Genomic DNA, 20,067 nt, shown 5'->3' on the forward strand with positions numbered 1-20,067 from the left:
GGTAAACTGCGTTTCCATGCGATGCTCTGGTTCGCCAGAAGCGGCTTAGTCATGCTGGCCACATGACCTGGAAGCTGTACACCGGCTCCCTCGGACCTAATGGTCAGTGGTCCCTTTACCTTTATCTTGGTACCTCGGGTTAAGAACTTAATTCGTTCTGGAGGTCCGTTCTTAACCTGAAACTGTTCTTAAAAATCGCATTTGAGGTGGATCTTAGGGGCGGTGGAGCTTCCGGTTGTGAGCGACGCCATCGCAAGCGGGGATTGCTTCCAGGCGGAGAATCCCGGGTTTTTCGGAGGATTAAGGGGGTCCTTGGGCGCAGTGACCCCCCGAAGTAGTGTCTGGAGGGTGTTCAGACACTCAGGTTCCCGCGGAGAGCCGAAGCGCAGACCACCCGGCCGCCAGGTAACTCCACGGAGCGAAGAGAGCGGCGGGGAGGAGAAGCGGGCTAAGGGGAAGCCATAGCTAACTCCGGAAAACGAAGCCCCGAGCTTGCCGGGGGAGCTCACAGTTCTCGGAAACTAAGGAACCCGGGCTAAAAAATTCTAGGACAAACCAGGGGAATAAAGGAAAGCACCGGTGGACTAATATATATCTACGAGACTAGCACTATCTCCAATCTATCTGTGCGCATTGGGGAAACAAAGTTGCTGAAAGTGAAAGTGCGCCGCCGCTAGCGGCTACTGTTTCTTTTCCCCCTAAAGGCTGCTACAAACTTTTTGATATAAAACGAACTCTTTGACTGAGAAAGAAGAACTTAAGCTAAAAGGGGGAAACGGAGGGTTAAGAGCTGGAATTCTAAGGTCCTTTTTGGAATTTTTGAAAGAGGAATTGAAAGACTAACTGCAATCTTTTTTTTTTTCCTTTTTTTTTGTCTTTTCAAAAAGGCTGCGTAATAGAGGAAGTGCTTTCGACTCCATTACACGGTCAGCTTTCCGGGCTATTTCCGTTCCTGTCCCTGCCTTGCTCTTAATTAAAAGTACTGGTCTCTAAAAGCATCAGAGAACTGAGGAATTGGACAGGCAGCCGAAACCCTTACTTTCACTAAACTACGTTTTTCCTTCCCTTTTTTTCTCTTCCCTTTTTGTATGCTACCCAGTCAACTTTGGGAACTTAGGACACCTAGCGGCCAGAAGAGTAACTACAACTAGGTTATACCTTCCTTCTCAATCAGTTTCAATTATCATATGTGACTCTTCTGTTTAAAGGCGGACTGAATAAGAATTTATAACCACCCTACAAACTTTAAGAGGGCTAGCCCAACTGGGACAGAAGGCTCTTATATCTTTTTTCTTTTTCCCTTCAATTTTGGACTGGAGAAAGAGGATTTGAATTTTGAATTTGGAATCTTTTTTTCTTTTTTTTCTCTTTCCTTTCTTTTTCCTTCTCTCTTTTTTACTTATATATATATATTTGGAATTTTTTGCGGTATAACTGGACTATAATTGAGAAACTACGATATCTAAAGGGGCCAGCCAAATTTGTGGCAAGAAGACCTTTTGTCTCTGCTCTGTTTTTCTTTCTCTGCTTTTTTCGCCTCCTCTTCTCTCCCCTTTCTCTTTTTCTCTGTGAAGCCTTTTGGACGCAATTAGCACTCCACTTGTTACCTGTGTTCCAGTTGACTCCCTTGTGGGGAACCCGAACTTAACCAGGCTTCTCAACTATTTCAAAGGAACTTATACGGACTACCCAATTGGGAGTAGAGGACTGGTTCTTACCTGCTTTTTTCTGCGATCGGAACTTTGAACTCCTGTATTCCTCTTTATATGGGGCTATACTCTCCCGTGGTATAACTGGAGTATAATTTTTTTCCCCTTCCTCTCCACTTCTTTCCCCCTCCCCTTCCTTGAAATTTCCCAGACGAAACTAATTACCCTTCCCCGATTAGGGGAAGGAATCTGGCTACTTTTGGCAAAAAGGTTAATATTGATACCTCTAACTTAAATTTAGAGGAATTAGAGACTGGGAACTACACTCTGAGGGTTGTGAGTGAATAAGGTGGGAACTGACAAAAAACTATACTAGGGGGGTGCTAACCGTCGTTAAAGGTTATACTGGAAGGATGTCCCACGTACCTAAGAAGGGTGGAGAGGGCGGGACACCAGGAGATAGGAGAGGATCTAAACCAGATGCAGATTTTAAGACAGAAATTTTGAAAATGTTTGCTGAAATTAGACAGAGTGAAAAGAATATGGAGGACAAATTAGAGCATGTGATTACAAGAATAGAACAGGTGGATACGAGAATTGGGAAAATGGACCAAAAGATCGAGGAAACGGTAAAAGAGTTAAGAGGTCAAATTAAAGACATTACTAAAAGAACACAGTCTCTGGAAGAAGGAGTGAAAAAAAACAAGAGTAGAAATGAAGGAAGTGAAACGGGAGGAAGAAAAACTAAAAGTAGGATTATCGGAAGTCAATAAAATACAAGAAGAAGTATGGGACGCAATCGCGATGAATGAATTGAGGCAACGGGAGGTGAATCTTAGGTTGAGAGCAGTCCCTGAAATACAAGGTGAAAACATCAGAGAGAAACTGATAATGGAAATAGCACGATGGTTGGCAATACAAAAAGAAGAAGTAGAAAGATCGGTCCAAAATGCATTTAGAATAAGAACAAGAACAAATAGAATAAAGAAAATGCCGGGAGACTGCCTGATTACTTTTAAAGATAAAGATATGAGAAGCCTAATCTTACAAAAAAATAGAGAAAAAAGGTTAAATATTGATGGGAATTATATAATCATCTTCAAAGACATCCCAGTAAGATTGTTGAAACGAAGAGACCCATATAAGCCACTGGTCCAAATTCTTAAGAAAAACAAGATTGAATTCAAATGGGAGTTCCCTCAAGGGATCTCATTTACCTACAAAAGCAAGAAACACAGACTTATCAATCCGGAGGAAACAAGTAAATTTCAGAGGCGATACAAGGAGTTGATGGTGGAGGAGGAAGAAGAAAGGGGAGCAGTAGGAGGAGTCGACCCACTGGAGAGGAGGTACTGGGCGGGAAAGGAGAGGGAAGACAGAGAATCGGAGGGGGAGGAGGAGGGGGAGGAGGAAGAGGAGGGGGAAGAACAGGAAGAAACCGGACTATAATCAATTAGATAAATATTTAATTTGAAAAAAGATGGCGCTAAAACTGTGGAATTGGAATATTAACGGAATGAATGATAAGAAAAAACGAAACAAAATTGAACAATGTCTAAAAAAGAAAAATCTTGATATTATCTGCCTCCAAGAAACACACGTGGCAAAAAAGCACAGGAAAATTCTGATTAATAATAGACTAGGAAATGAATTTGTGTCCTCTGATAAAGGGAAAAAGAGAGGGGTTGTATTATATGTAAAAAAGAATATTGAGGCACAGCAAATTTTCAAAGATGAAGAAGGTAGAATAATTGTAATACAGATTAAATGGCAAGGAGAAAAAATAATAATTGTTGGGATATATGCACCTAATGGGAATAAAACTGATTTTTATAAAAACTTGGAAGAGGCGTTGTTTGAATATATGGACCAAAAAATGATACTTATGGGGGATATGAATGGGGTGGTTTCGTTGGAAATCGATAGATTAAGAGAAAAAGACGTAAGTAGAGAAGGAAAATTGCCTAAGACTTTTTTCACTATGATAAAAAACTTCAACTTAATTGATATATGGAGACTTCGACATCCGTTGGAGAAGCAATTTACGTTTTACTCGGAACCAAATAAGTCTCTATCAAGAATCGACCAAATTTGGGTCTCCAACGAGCTAACTCCAAGAATCCGACAGATTGAGATACAACCAAAAACAATATCAGACCATAGCCCAATAAAAATGGAGGTTAAAGGATATGAAGAAAGATCATTCAGATGGCGACTCAATGATTATCTCTTAGATGATCAGAAGCTTGTTCAGGAGGCAAAGAAAAAATTGACAGACTACTTTATAGACAACATGAATAAAGGCACCAAAATGAGTGTAGTCTGGGATGCTAGCAAAGCAGTTATAAGGGGATTCTTTATTCAGCAGAATGCGATTAAGAATAGGAACAGGGAGAAAGGGAAGAAGGAGATCTTAAAACAAATAATGGACAATGAAACAAAATTAATTAAGAACCCAAACAGCTCAAAAATAAAAGAGAATATCAAAGTCCTGCAGGCACAGTTTGCAATGATTATTAATAAAGAGGTGGAATGGAACATCAAAAGACTCCGACAGAAAAATTTTGAATTTGCTAACAAATCCGGCAGATGGCTCGCGTGGCAAATCAAGAAAAGGAAAGAACAAAACACAATTAACAAAATTATCTTAGAGGGAGAAGAAGTCGAAAATCCCAAAGCCATTAGGAAAGGATTTTTGGATTTCTATAAACATCTATATAACAATAGAGAAAAGAATAACACGAAGAAAATAGAAAGATTTTTAAAGGAAAAAGGTGTGAAAAAGATCCCGACAGACAAGAAAGACCGACTGAACACTCCAATAGCGAATGAGGAAATAATAGAAACAATAAAAGAACTGAAGAAAGGGAAGGCACCAGGACCAGACGGTCTAACATCTAGCTACTATAAAGAACTGAGGCACGCCCTAATAGTACCAATAAAGGAAGTTATGAACAACATACTGCAACAACAAGATATCCCCGGAACGTGGAAAGAGGCCTTTATTACACTCATTCCAAAGCAAGACTCGGATTTGACACAAGTAAAGAATTATAGGCCAATATCTCTGTTGAACACAGACTATAAGATTTATGCGGGAATATTAGCAAAGAGATTAAAGAAGATATTGCAAGAAATAATACATGTAGACCAGGCAGGCTTTCTTCCGGGCAGGCAGATGAGAGATAATGTCAGGAATGTAATAAATATTTTGGAATATCTGTCTGTTAGGAATGAGAAGCAAGCCTTATTAATGTTTGTGGACGCAGAGAAGGCTTTTGATAATGTATCGTGGGAATTTATGTTGAAAAATTTAGAAATGATGGAAGTGGGGAATGAATTTTACAACGGAATAAGGGCAATTTATTCGGAACAGAGAGCTAAATTAATTGTGAATAATATATATACAGAAGAGTTTAAGATATCGAAAGGTACTAGACAGGGGTGTCCCCTTTCGCCGTTACTATTTATAATAGTCCTGGAAGCACTTCTGGGTTCAATAAGGAACAACGATAAAATAAAGGGGGTGACAGTCGGCAAAAACGAATACAAGATTAAAGCCTTTGCCGATGACATAGTTATAACGATTGAAGAACCAAAAAATAGCTTAAATGAGGTATTGAAGGAAATAGAACAGTTTGGTAAAGTGGCTGGATTTACGTTAAATAAGAAAAAAACAAAAATAATGGTTAAGAATATAGATCAGACTCTAGTGGATGAACTGCAACGAGAATCAGGAATTGATGTGGCCAAAAAAGTAAAATATTTGGGAATATGGTTGACCCCCAAGAATATTGACTTATATCAGAATAACTATACTCAGGTGTGGAATGGAATAAAGAAAGATTTGGAAGCCTGGGGTAGAATGAAACTGTCCTTTTGGGGCAGAATATCAGCGGTCAAAATGTGTGTGCTCCCAAAGATGATATTTTTGTTTCAGATGATCCCTATAATCAGGGGAATAAGTGTATTTAAAGAGTGGCAAAGAACGCTCTCGAAATATATCTGGCAGGGCAAGAAGCCAAGGATACAATTTAAGTTGCTAACAGACGCCAAGGAAAGAGGCGGTTTTGCCCTGCCAGATTTGAAACTCTATTACGAGGCGTCCTGTCTTTGCTGGCTAAAGGAGTGGATTAAACTAAATAATAATAAATTGTTAGATCTAGAGGGCCATGATAATAGATCAGGATGGCACGCCTATTTGTGGCGGGAGAAGAAGAAAACCCACCAAGGTTTCACCAATCATGTCATCAGGGGCTCTATAATAGAGGTTTGGGACAGGTACAAAAATATTCTGGAATTCAAAACTCCGCACTGGTTGTCACCACTAGAGGTAATGACGGTAAAAAAAACGAATATGAGAACAAATTGGATAACTTATGGTGAATTGGTAGTGAAAGTGGGGGAGAAATGGAAATTTAAGCCATATGAACAAGTGAAGGATCAGGTCTATGATTGGCTACACTATTGTCAGGCAAATGCAATGTTTAACAAAGATCTCAAAGAAAGGGGATATATAGAAAAAGCGTCTAAATTCCAATCAGATATAATAGATAATGATGTTAAGATAATTTCGAAAATGTACAAAATACTTTTGGAATGGCAAACAAAGGACGAGGAAATCAAGTCGGTCATGATTAAGTGGGCCAGAGATTTTGGTTACAGCATACAACTAGAGGATTGGGAAAAGGTATGGAATGAAAATATGAAATTCACCGCATGTACAGCACTGAAGGAAAATATAATGAAGATGGTGTACAGGTGGTACATCACACCTGTAAAACTGTCAAAAATGTACAAGACATGTAACAAGTGCTGGAAATGCAAAGAAAAAGAGGGATCTCTCTTCCACATGTGGTGGGATTGTAGGAAGGTGAGGGGTTTCTGGGAATCGATTTATTGTGAACTGAAAAAGATGTTTAAATATTCGTTTGTTAAGAAGCCAGAGTCCTTCCTATTAGGTATAACAGGAAGAGAGATAAAAAGACGGGATTACAAATTGTTCCAATATGCTGTGACAGCGGCAAGAGTGCTGATGGCCCAGAGGTGGAGACAGGAGGAAATGCCGACTCTGAGCGAATGGAGGATGAAACTTATAGATTACGCCGAATTAGACAAACTGACTGGAAGAATAAGATATCAAAAGGATCAAAAATTCATTGAGGACTGGGGGAAGTTTGCGGTATATCTGGAAACTATATGTGATCAGCAAACAACGCTAGTGGGGTTTAAAGAGACTTTGTAATACTGTAAGGAATATTGCAAGACAGAATTAGAGAGGTGTAAACTAACAGTAAGCTAGCAATATTATATAGGAAAATGCGAGGAAATAAGAACAATGGACGATTGTGGGAGGTGCTGGTGGAGGCTCCAAAAGTGTAAATGTAAATATGAAATTATGTTGTAACCAATATAAGTAAAAGAAAAACTGAATAAAAATCTAAACTGAAAAAAAAAAGAAACTGTTCTTAACCTGAAGCACCACTTTAGCTAATGGGGCCTCCCGCTGCCGCGCGATTTCTGTTCTCATCCTGGAGCAGAGTTCTTAACCCGAGGTACTATTTCTGGGTTAGCAGAGTCTGTAACCTGAAGCGTCTGTAACCCGAGGTACCACTGTATTTCCTTTCCCGTTGGCCACCCTTCCTTTTCTCTTCCACGGCACACAGTATCTAAAATCTAAAAACAATACTGTTGGGGAAAGCTGCCAAAAAGTTGCCTCGATACAGCACCTTGTAGACCTGGAATGTGTTCCCATACAGCTCCTCAGTCAGCATGTTCCTCTGCTCCAAAATGGCTTTGTCGTTATAGGCGTACTCCACCACAGCCGACGCTTCCGCATGGCGCAGCATCTTCCTGACCTCGCCTTTAAAGCTTTTGATTATCTCTGCAATTTGTGGCTTCGTTCTGTTTCAGGAATAAACATGGACAGTGGCTCAACATATCGGAAAAGAAAAGCGGACCAGAGACTTTGAGCAATCACTTATTAAAGACAACTGATTTTTTATTCTTTTTCAACGGTGGGGAGAAAAGAAAGACTCTGATCCAAACTTTGATGCCACTAGCAAGGGGACTGAGCTGTCAGAAGGAGCGGCAACTTTTGCCACCTTCCTTTTGCTTTGTGGGACCCTGGGGAATAGTGCTGGGAGCCAGTGCAGTGTAGTGGTTAAGAACGGTGGACTTGTAATCTGGTGAACTGGGTTCGATTCCCCGCTCCTCCACATGCAGCTGCTGGGTGACCTTGGGCTAGTCGCACTTCTTTGAAGTCTCTCAGCCCCACTCACCTCACAGAGTGTTTGTTGTGGGGGAGGAAGGAAAAGGAGATTGTTAGCCGCTTTGAGACTCCTTAGGGTAGTGATAAAGCGGGATATCAAATCCAAACTCTTCTTCTGCAGGGGGAGGGATGAAGCAGCAGCCGTTGCCTTGCCTTCCTGCGACAGCCGGATCCCTCTGCTGGATCAGAAGCCTTCTGTGAACTGGAAGAGCCATTCCGTTCATGGAAGGCAGTCTGGATCCAGCCCGCGTTTTATCTCACTGTGTGTGAGTGTCTTATGTGTATTAATATACATAGTTTCATAGGAGAGAGAGACGCCAGCAGCAGGCCAATCACTGAGTGACAGTTTGGCTTTGCTTGGTAGCCAACCCTAATTTTTGGTTGCTTGGTACAAATCCTGCCCCTCTCCAGGGCTTCCTGGCACTTGCACCAAACTTCAGGGAGAAGCAGAGTCTCGTGCACTGAGCTAAGTTTTAGAGGTATTTGACTCCTGTAAAATTAGCAAAGATATATCATAACTGTGACAATCTATGTTGGAAATGTAAAGAAAAGGAAGGAACCTTTTATCATATGTGGTGGACCTGTCCCAAGGTGAAAGACTTCTGGGAAAAGATTTATAACGAATTGAAAGAAATGTTGAAATATAAAGAAACCAGAGGCCTTTCTGCTTGGAATAACAGGTTTGGAATTGCCCAAGAAAGGTGTTAAATTATTTTTGTACGCCACAACTGCTGCTCGTATTTTGTTCGCTAAAAAGTGGAAAACCCAAGAATTACCAACGATAGAAGAATGGCAGATGAAGATGATGGATTTTTCGGAGCTAGCCGACCTAACCGGAAGAGTCTGCGACCAGAAGGAGGAGGAGTATCAGGAAGAGTGGATTAAATTTAATGATTACTTAGTTAAATATGTTAAGTTAAATTAACTGAAAACAGCTTGCAGATACTTAATTGTCTTAGGGTTTTATTTATGTTAAGGGATGAATTAATATGTTTAATTTCATAACCTGAAGATCTAAGAATGCTAATGTTTAAGATAAATTTCATAAGAACTGCGATTTGAAAAACCGTTAAAAGGATATGCAATGAAATTCAACCAAGGGGATGCGAGGAAGTCACTTAACAATGCTAATAAGTTTAATTTTCAATATGGCTATTATTTATGTTTGTTTGTCTTATGTGTGTGTTTGTTTGTTTATAATAGTGTGAAAACCAATAAAAAATTTTTTTTAAAAAAAGAAAGAAGTTGCCTACAAATGACACGGCATGACTTTTTAACATATGATGATGCTATGAGCTGCTTTACAGTCACATATCCAAGTCATATCAACCAAATCGGCATTTTTCAGATGTGGGACAGACATCAGTAGTATCCAGAGACTTGGAAGAGACAAAACCAATTTCTTTGTCTTTTGGAGCTAGAGGACTTTAGACATACAAGCATTTTCCAGAGCAGTGCCATGATCTCAGTGGGATCATTATAGGGAAGGAGTGGGTTTCAATAACGTTCCCTTCACATCGCGTTCTGCCAAAGCCCATTTCATCTTTTTGACACAAGAGAGTAAGCTGAGCAAGGATCTGAAGCCAAGCACCACAGTCCAGCTCCCTCATTCTCTCCTTTACACTCCGTTCTCTGGCTTGACTTCCCTCAGAAGTGGAGAAAAGCGTTGAAAAAGGAAAAACTTACCCATAGGCAAGAAGCTTCTTCACAATATTTCTGGAATACTTGGCTTTGCTCAGTTCGGTGAAACTATCTGTGGGGTGAGAAACCACCATAAGAAGCTGGAAACACCAAGAGCTCTGAAGGCAAGCCATTTGTTTCTGGAAACTGTACCTTTCAGTTCTTCAAATACTTCTTGCCTTTGCTCTGCGTTGCCAAACTGAATGTAGCACTGGATGACGCGGGTCGAATCGTGAGCAAACGCCATCTGTGGGGATAAATGGTTCCCTTGAGATGAATCATCCCCCCTAAGTCATTTAGGCAGCATTGCATTTCAACAGATTCATCTTCACGGTTGGCTTTAACAAAATTCCTAAAAGTTGTCTGCAGCTAACTGGGGCTGCCAAAACATAATACACTCCCAAAGAAATGAACTGTATGAGTGTGCTGGCAAGTAAACAAACTAAATCTATTTATTTGGGGGGGGGGGGGGAGATGCCTCTGTACTTTTTACCGTTCCAGCATTTGGCATTTCAAGGGCTCCTACAACCTGCATTATTATTATTATTATTATTATTATTATTATTATTATTATTATTATTATAGATATGTAATAGAAACACTTGCAACACAGAAACACATTTCCTTACAAGGTGCATCAGGCATCAGGGGATCCGATTCTGGAGGGTTATTCCGGGGGGGGGGGCACATTACTGGGTTGTTTTGTTTTGATTTGTGTATTTTGGGTTTTTATATTGTGATTATATCCTGTGAACCGCCCTGAGACCTGCGGGCATAGGGCAGTATACAAATTTAATAAATAAAAATAATACATTGATGATGATGGTAAAACAGGTACAGCTTTCCAGTACAAGACAATACAATGAGGTGGATCCAGAGAATGGGATACAGTGGTACCTTGGGTTACAGACGCTTCAGGTTACAGACTCCGCTAACCCAGAAATAGTACCTCTAGTTAAGAACTTTGCTTCAGGATGAGACCAGAAATCGTGCTCCGGCGGCGCGGCGGCCCCATTAGCTAAAGTGGTGCTTCAGGTTAAGAACAGTTTCAGGTTAAGAGCGGACCTCCGGAATGAATTAAGTACTTAACCCGAGGTACCACTGTATTCCTGCTTCCTCTTCCTGCTGCTTGCACCTGCTGAAAAGCTGTGTCCTGGGCTTAGAGACCTTTGAGATACTTGGCAGGTAATGCAACAGGTAGATGAACTGTTAGGTTGACCGTTGGGCCTGGGAACAGACATTCCACTTGCCCCCCCCACACCAGATTCCAGCACATGGAGGAGCAGCATAACCAGACATGCCCTTTCCCCATCATTACAAAACCCCAAGTCCAGCCATTTGAGAGTCATGTTTCACTGTATTCTGCTATCCTGCTTACATTTTTTATTTTCCCACGAAGCAGCTCTTGGAGTTCGCTCAACATCTTTTCCCGCTTCTCCTTCTCACATTTTTTCCTACAAAAACAAGAAAACTTAAGACAATGCAGCAATTATTATTTTTCTTGATACAGTAACTGAATTATCTTGTACTTTAAGAAGTTAATTGGCATCTAATGTTGGAAGACTAACATGTTAAAGTGCTGTCCAGAAGCAACTGAGAGCAGCGTAACAGATTACAGTATTTGCTTCTTATCCGTTCCAAAGCTCATCCCCTTACTACAATCAAAAACCTTTTCTTTGGGGAGGCAGGGAATACCTCCATACAAATATGGCAGGTAAGAAGTTTGGTGCCCAACTTTATTAAAGACACAGTGCTGTATACCTTCCACTGGGAATGACAAGGGCACCCACCCTTTTAGTGAAACACAGCATAGATTCAAAGAATTATAGAGTTGGAAGGGACCCCTAGGGTCATCTAGTCCAACCCCCTATACTGCATGACTAGATCCTTGCCACTTTGGTAGCAGAGTGGAGTGCAGCATGATCAGCGCAACGGATGGCTGAGGGGGGAGAGGAGAGCTCTCGCAACCAGCAGGTAAAGCAGATTATAGGTGAAGAGATTGCCACTTGCCCAAGGCCATTTAGTGAGTTAATACTGAGCAGAGATTTGACACCACACTTTTAAAGCAAAACCACTTGAAAGAGGCATGGCTTCTGCCAATGAATTCTGGGAGCTGTAGCTTGTTAAGGGTGCTGGGCGTTGCCATGAGACCCTTATTCTCCTCTCCCAGAGTTACAATTCCCAGGGTTCTCTGGGAAGAGGGATGGGTTGTCAAACCAATTTGAGAACTACAGCCCCCAGATTAGCTGGTGGGGAGCCATGGCTGTTTAAACAGCATCATAGCACTGCAAAAGCAAGGCGTGGAGGCGGCCTGGGGTTTACACTCAAGCCAAACACTTCACAGCAGGTGACAAACACTGCAGGGTGCTCAACTCGAAGGTAGCCTCTTTGTCTAAAGGTTCGTTTGGAATATGTAATCCTTTATCCATGCTTTAATGAAGGACACATATTCTAGTCATGATTTTATTTTTTAATGAACCTAAAACACTGACGTACAGCCTCAGTTTTATAATCCACACAGACAACTGCAGCAATAAACCATGTCTGTGTGTGCATTATACTGAAGTCTAAGGCAGGACAAACTTTTTTCCTTCGTGAGAAGGAAAAACAAGTACAGTGTTCAGGAACATGCAGCGCAAGTCGTTCTTACTGCCTCAGAGATTCCCAAATCTGCTTTCCCTTAAGCACCACATCATAGTTGGCTTTGTCATTCAGCTGTCGGCTCTGCTTCAGCTCCTTCTTCTTCTTCTTGATGTCGTCCCATTTAGGCTTCTTCGGCGCCGACCCTGATGACAAAAATGCATTCATTTTGTAGCACACTTTAAGGTGCATCAAACGTCACACAAGTTAATTAAGAAATAGTGCCAACTGTTGGATGCAGACTGCTCTGCTCATGGGATCCTCTCCGACAGCAATACTTCCCTAATCAATTTTTGTCAGCTGTGCCTCTGTTTAAAATTCCAAGAATGTCAGTCTGGAGGAAAGAACCAGCTTTTTAAAACTGTTACAGCCTATTCTGAAACAGCAGCTCGTTCACTTAAATGATACCAAGTTGAACCATGGATACATATAGCCCAGTAGACTAGACTCAGACAAAGGCTCTCCAGTGACTCTCCACCTTTCCTTAATCTCCAAATGCCAAAGGCTGAACTAGCAAACTTTTCCATACAAAACACCTGCTCTTTAGCATGGAGCTCTGACCCATTTTATCCTGATATTACAGGTGTGGGTTTTGCCCAAGGCAAGCTCTGAAAACTCATGACCTAACTAAAATCTGAACCTCAGGCTCATAACCATCCATCCTTGCTACATTTACAATGGCAAGCGTGCTGCCGTCAACCTTGGAGCCAAAATCGTGACTGGCTGGGTATTATTCCAGGAGTTGTGTGGCTATTGCTGCACCTTTCCTCACTCCCATGTTAGGGGGAAAGCTTGGGATGGTTTGGCTGCTGTGACGCTGAGGCACAAAGAAGATACAAACCAAGCAGCAGCCAAACTGTCTAGTTCCCTGCAAGAAAGTCAGGCAGGGCCCGTCCTCACCCCCCGTCCCCCGTGGCCAAGCTAGGAGGGGGTGGGACCTACCAGTCAGTGTTAGAAACTCAGATATATAAGCTACGTGCCAAATGACTCCCTAAATCAAGGTTACAGCCACCCAAATGGAATGTCTAGTTGCCATTTGGGGGCAAGACGGCTCTAAAGTCTTATTTTTTCAAAGGATGAACTGACTGTGATTGATTCTCAGTTAAACAGCTGGCTAGTTCAGATGACAACCTTGAGCAGCGTTAAGAGCTTGGAGAACCTAAAGAACAAAAGTCACGTGATCCAGGGACAGTCCACATATATATCGGCCTATTCCGACATCTTTTTCATAATGGTGACTGCTCCTGTTCAGGCGGCACAGAAAAAGCAGTTTGATTCTGAAATTCCTTCTGCAGATAATTCTACAGGATGTGTTGTTATTGTGTGAAAACAGGTGAGAACATGGTGGAGACGTCAGGCACCATCCTGGCGCCCAGGCATCTTCACTTGGTTGCAAGTGGACAATACCCAGGTGCAAAATGCACCTGGCTAATTTGAACGCTGGGTGGGACCTACGAAACACAATGTTTTACTTCACTACTAAGGCCAGCATAGCACTGTGGGGCGCTGCTTCAAACCACTGTCTCAGCTCTAAATGCAAGTTTTGTGCAGAGATGAATCTACAGGATGCAGGCTGGTCACAATTCACACATTCTTTAAAAGAAAACACTTCATCATTAAGATGTAAACTACTTATAGCTCATCATCTGTATAGGTACCCGAGTGGATTGGAACACTTAAATTTTAAATATCACGCAATACAAAGTGATAAAACCATAAAAACACCTAAAATAGGAACAACTAAAGCTACTCAGTAAGCTAAACCAACTAGATAAAATACTCAAAAGCCTGGGCAAATAGACAGGTCTTGAACTGGCACCAAAAAAAATGGCAACTTCTATGGGGATGGCATTCCACAAACAGGGGCAAGGGCAGAGAAGGCCCTGTCACATCATCAACAGCTTGTGGAAAGTAGAGGCCTTCAAATATCTTAAAAGTAGCACATTCACTGAGACATTTATCTTTCTTTGGTCAATATATCTTTAAAAAAACAAACAAACCCAAGTATTATTCTCACCTCCTTCTTTATCATCTTGAAGTTTGCGCTTCCTGGTAAATTTTTCTGATGGTTGTTTACTTTTGAATTGTTTCACTCCAGTTTTACCAGGCTTTTTGTTTCCTCTTTCAAATTTCTTACGTTTAAATTTAGGTTTGCCATCTTCACCACCTTTTCTATTTAATTTGATTGGAGGACCAGCATCTATTTTAAGTTTTCAAAAGAGGTAATTTCACAAAATCAACAACAGATCAGTTTGTATTCAATATGTATTATATTCTTCTCAATCCAACTTTGATATTTCAATTCAGGAAGGATAAATGGAAGAGCAAAAGGCAACATGGGACAAAAACCTTAAGATCGAAAACGCATAATGTACTTGTATATTTTGTAAAAAATAAAATAAAAATACTTTTTTGCTAGAAACCGCTTGATTATTAATTAGTTTTTATCTAACAATCCCTACCATTTGGTGGATTTACATACAGTACATAGCATACAGCTAATATGACAGAATTTTTTTTCCAGCGGATATATTTTGAGTTACCCTTTATCCCTGTCACTGGTGTGCTTAAGGCAGAATTATATGCTAAAGTACAGGGAAGTGTTGTGGGCAACTTCACATCAGTTTGTTTGTAATAGTGATGTTAAAACAGTTATATGAAATATGTGGTTTGTCACTTCCTGGGGGTAGGGAACTGTATTGATTCTATACATTCATACCTTAATTTAATAAATAAAAAGTGCCTACATGATTTTTTTAAAGGAAAAAAAAACAGTCTTCCACTTTTCAAGTCAGGTTTCTTCATATAATTATGTTGACTAGAAAATGGCCCACCCTCTGTGAGAACGAATTCAAATTCCACACTAAAGAGCAATGTCTATTCAACATTAGAAACGTAGAATACATAACAGAATACATTATTTAACGGGAATAGAATTTGGATCAAGTGGACATACTGACATTCTGGGGGAAAAACAGCAACCCAAAATGCTGTAACTACTTGAAGAAAGGATTTCTATTATGAAGAAAGGAGTTCTATTATGATTATGGGACGCGGGTGTCACTGTGGTCTAAACCAGTGTTCCCCAACCTTGGGCCTCCAGCTGTTTTTGAACTACAATTCCGATCATCCTTGACCACTGGTCTTGCTAGCGAGGGATGATGGGAGTTGTAGTTCAAAAACAGCTGGAGGCCCAAGGTTGGGGAACACTGGTCTAAACCACTGAGCCTTGGGCTTCCCAATCAGAAGGTTGGTGGTTCAAATCCCCATGACGGGGTGAGCTCCCGTTGCTCGGTCCCTGCTCCTGCCAACCTAGCAGTTGCATTGCAGTTCTGACTACATGATATGGGCAGGGTTGAAAAAACCATCACCCAGGCTGCTCATCTGTGTGGTGAAGCTGGAGATGGCCTTTTATTACTGGTTTGTTTTTGAGGTGCTATATGATGAGTTATGGGACACGGGTGGCGCTGTGGGTTAAACCACAGAGCCTAGGACTTGCCGATCAGAAGGTCGGCAGTTCGAATCCTCGTGATGGGGTGAGCTCCCGTTGCTCAGTCCCTGCTCCTGCCAACCTAGTAATTCGAAAGCACGTCAAAGTGCAAGTAGATAAATAGGTACCGCTCCAGTGGGAAGGTAAATGGCGTTTCTGTGCGCTGCTCTGGTTCGCCAGAAGCGGCTTAGTCATGCTGGCCACATGACCTGTACGCCGGCTCCCTCGGCCAATAAAGAGAGATGAGCGCCGCAACCCCAGAGTCGGCCACGACTGGACCTAATGGTCAGGGGTCCCTTTACCTTAGATAGGGTTTTCTTTTTAAAAATCAGCTCGGCCAGTAAAGCGAGATGAGCGCCGCAACCCCAGAGTCGAGCACGACTGGACCTAATGTCGGTCCCTTTACCTTATTATTATTATTAATTGAATTGATCTACCAACCCCAATGTCGGCCACGACTGGACCTAATGGTCAGGGGTCCCTTTACCTTTATCGCCCTATACCCGGAGGTCTCAAGGCAGTTCACAGAATTATTTCTGTATGTGTTAAATTTGTATTGCACTTTTCCACCAGATGGTGCACAAAGCAATAATAAAAAAACCTCCCCAAGATCTCGGCCAGCGACCTCCAACTCCCAGCAAGAATTCTTCTCTTCCCCAGACCCGGGCGATGCGAGGGTCCCATGAAACACACCCACGCCCCCCCCCAACTGTAGAGGAGGGTCGTGGTCAACCCCTTTGCCTTCGCCCTCGGAGGGGAGGCCCGTTTCCCGCCCCCGCCTCACCCTCCTCGGCCTTCCTGGCCAGCTTCTTCTTTCCGGGGCCTCTTCCTCCTCCGCCTGCGGGTCCCATCCGTCGGCGCTTGGCTTCCATGGGAAGGAAAACTCGCTTCCTCGCTCAGCCCCACGTGCCGCCCTCCCGGCGAAGTCTCCAGCCGCACTTCCGCTCTCTTCCCCCAGCTCCTTCCGGCGGAAGCTCTCTCCCATTGGACGAAGGGGCCTCGCGAGAAGCCGAGTAGCGGGACACATCCGCCAGCACTTCCGCTTCCCGTTGGAACTCCGGCGGGGTGGTCGGCAGGGGGCGCCTTCAGCCACTCTCCCGCTCTCCAAAGGGGAAGTGGAATGACGGCCGCGGCTGCGGCGAGGCCCATAGACGTAGAAAAGGGCAGAGTGACACGCGCGCGCCTGTCTTCCGGCTTCCCTCTTACGCGGCCGCGTCCCTTTGCGCGATCCCTCCGCGCGGAGTCTCCGCTCGGGGCTGCGTGGCGGCGTCAGCTGCGCTCGGAGCAATGGCTGCGCACTTCATCCCTATGCAGCTGAGCAGAGGAGGGAGCCTCCTCGGGAGTAGGGAGCCTTCAGGGGAGAGAGAGGGAGCACTTCTCCTGCATAGCTGCCAACTTACAGATTTGAAAATAAGGGATCAGCAGCCAAAATAAGGGATTTTAGTCAACCAGCTGAAATACGAAGTTAAAAGGGACCAGATACAGTGGTACCTCGGGTTACATACGCTTCAGGTTACAGACTCTGCTAACCCAAAATAGTGCTTCAGATTAAGAACTTTGCTTCAGGATGAGAACAGAAATCGTGCTCAGGTGGCGCGGCAGCAGCAGGAGGCCCCATTAGCTAAAGTGGTGCTTCAGGTTAAGAACAGTTTCAGGTTAAGTACGGACCTCTGGAACAAATTAAGTACTTAACCTGAGGTACCACTGTAATTTGGGAGAGGAGCGCCAGTTTTTAGCCCTTCGTTTCCAGAGGTTGCTGCTCAAGACACCAGCTGATGAAACACTGCAATTAAATAACTGCAAGCAGCAACCACTTTTCGCGCAAAACGAAGTCCAAGCTATGAAGATGCTGCTGCAGTTCTGTATCTTTTCTCTCGTGCTCCATCTGCAGCTCTCAGTTCCATCAGGTGGGGTGGGAGGAGGGGGGGGGAAATAGCGTCCGAAGTAAACCCGCAGATCAGACCATCTATGCTAGTCTACCACTACAAATCTATGGGAGAAGCGCTTGCGGTCCTTCCTCCGCTTTCCCCCTCTATGCTTAGCCCTTGGAACACCTGCCCGCGCCTCCGCCTCCTCTCTTTGAACTGCTTTCTCTATGGTTGCCCTCGCTCTCCTCTCAAGGCTCCTCAGCAATTCATAGGCTGCACCAGGCTGCCCATCTCATCCGGGTCCTTCGGCGGCGCAGCAGCAGTACAGCCTAGTGGGAGCGGCGGCAATGGGCATAGGCGAGGCCCCAGGCAGAGACGCTCAGTTCAGCGGCTGCGAGGATGGCAGCAGAAGGGCCCGAGGCTCCCACCAGTCCCGGCTGGGAGGGGCTCCCGGGGGCTGAGGCTGGTGAGAGGAGGCCGGAGGGGGGCAGCCAAGCAACACAGTTGGAGCCTCCCTCCTCCCTGGCCGGCAGGGAGGGAGGGAGAGGAGCTGCTTCCTTTGAAACCCGGGAAATTTAAGGGACATCATCAATAAGGGACAGCAGCGGGACACGGCGCTGGGATAAGGGAGTTTCCCGCCAAATAAGGGACGGTTGACAGCTATGTGCTCCTGTCAGCCAAGAGCCTTCTCCCCTTCATCCTAAAGGGGGCGAAGAAGGAGTCTTTTTGGACCACAACTCCCATCATCCCCTTCTGGCAGTCCCAGCGGTGAAGGAGGATGGGAGTTGTAGTCCAAAAAAAAAAAAAGACGAAGCCCAGCTGGGAGGAGCAGATGGGCCCCCATGGGGCGCCCAGCCTCGGATCGTGGCCATGGAGCCCAAGTGGGAGCTCCCAGCCGGCAGGCATCAGGTCCTGCCTTTGCATCGGATCCAGATCCCGGGATCCACTGGCTCGTCTTTCAGGTGCTGACGGACACTCGGTCGCTTCTCCTGCCAGAGCCGAGGACGCCGCTTTCCCTTCTGCAAAGCGGGTCTTGATTGCATCTGAAATCTCCTCTGGCTGCATCCAGACGCCCCGCGCATTGAGAGCCCGTCCTCTCCTAGGATTTGTCGTTGGGTTGAGGGTGCTGGAAATTGTAGCTCTGGGAGGGGTGAACTACAGTTGCCAGGGAGGAAGATCAATGTATTCAGCCTATTTAGATCCCAGCAGGAGCCATCCAAACAGAGGTGTGAAATAAACCATGACTAGAATTACCCAAGCTGGGGCATTAAGAGAAGGAGAAACTTGCCAGTTATTTGTACGTGTAAACAAATATGACTTATGTTAATGTAGGCTAATATCTGGACAATTAAAGCCACCTTCAGGTACAGGAAGATTCTCTTAAATGAAAAGTGTGGTGGGAAATTATGCAAAATAAACTTCTTGTTCATTGCTCTTCGGTTTTGCAGATGGCATCATTGGTAGTCAACCTTTAGAACCCTTCATTTCTTAGTAAACACTTTATTTATTTATTTATTTATTTATAAGAATAAAGCAACCCCAGGATTCAATTTATAAGCTTCTAAAATTCTTCTGCAGCCTTCTCTACAGTGGGAAGAGAAAAGAGGATTAGTGGATTACTCACTTTGCTGTGATTATGTGCAGCCCTCTAGTACATGGCTTAAAGGCACACACAAACACACCCCTTTGTGTTAATAGCACGCAGAACCAGCCAAGGCTGTAGCTGCATCAGACAAGGAAGACCCAGCAGACCTAGTTTTTAATGGTTTTTTTTTAAAAATATCATTAAGCAGTTCAGCAAATGTGAGCCCTTGGGCAAGATTGCACTGAAGACTAATGATTCCACATACTCCCTTTGGTGGCGGTGCAAAATATTACCTGTTGTAGCTAGAAATGTAAATCGTTTGCACACTTTTGTCCCTTAGCAGGATAATCAGGCTGAGATTTCTTCCTCTTCTGCTTCACTTCTTGCTTAATTTACAATTCACTGCAGATTTACACTCAACAAAACTAAAGAAAAAAAGGGCTTTCCCCCAGCTGTTTATGAACACTTCGTAGCAGTATCTATTTGAATCAGCAAGTCACTGTTGAAAGTACCCTACACATCTGCCAACCTAGCAGTTCGAAAGCACATCAAAGTGCAAGTAGATAAATAGGTACTGCTCCGGTGGGAAGGTAAATGGCATTTCCGTGCACTGCTCTGGTTCGCCAAAAGCGGCTTAGTCATGCTGGCCACAAACCCTCTTTATATCACTGCGGAAAGAATGGCACTGGCTGGCTATACGCTACCAAGTTAAATACAAGGGGCTTCTACTGGTGTACTTGTCTCTTTATTGTGGGGTATAAAGGTAAAGAGACCCCTGACCATTAGGTCCAGTCGTGGCCGACTCTGGGGTTGCGGCGCTCATCTCGCTTTACTGGCTGAGGGAGCCGGCGTACAGCTTCCGGGTCATGTGGCCAGCATGACTA

General features: G+C 43.6%; 1 protein-coding gene across 1 annotated transcript in view; it reads right to left on the reverse strand.

Annotated features, from left to right (window-relative positions):
- PUM3 (pumilio RNA binding family member 3) overlaps positions 1-16,691 on the reverse strand; it is a 39,416-nt gene extending 22,725 nt beyond the window's left edge. The window contains exons 1-7 of the mRNA XM_028712286.2: positions 16,515-16,691; positions 14,258-14,440; positions 12,251-12,386; positions 10,979-11,054; positions 9,754-9,847; positions 9,607-9,673; positions 7,379-7,553 (exon numbers count right to left, since the gene is read on the reverse strand). Of these exons, the coding sequence (XP_028568119.2) occupies positions 7,379-7,553; positions 9,607-9,673; positions 9,754-9,847; positions 10,979-11,054; positions 12,251-12,386; positions 14,258-14,440; positions 16,515-16,602 (819 nt within the window). The 5' untranslated portion in view covers positions 16,603-16,691. The remainder of the gene's footprint in view (positions 1-7,378; positions 7,554-9,606; positions 9,674-9,753; positions 9,848-10,978; positions 11,055-12,250; positions 12,387-14,257; positions 14,441-16,514) is intronic.
- Between the last annotated feature and the right edge of the window lie 3,376 nt (positions 16,692-20,067).

Source organism: Podarcis muralis, chromosome 17 (genome assembly GCF_964188315.1).
Source record: "Podarcis muralis chromosome 17, rPodMur119.hap1.1, whole genome shotgun sequence".
Classification (NCBI taxonomy): domain Eukaryota; kingdom Metazoa; phylum Chordata; class Lepidosauria; order Squamata; family Lacertidae; genus Podarcis; species Podarcis muralis.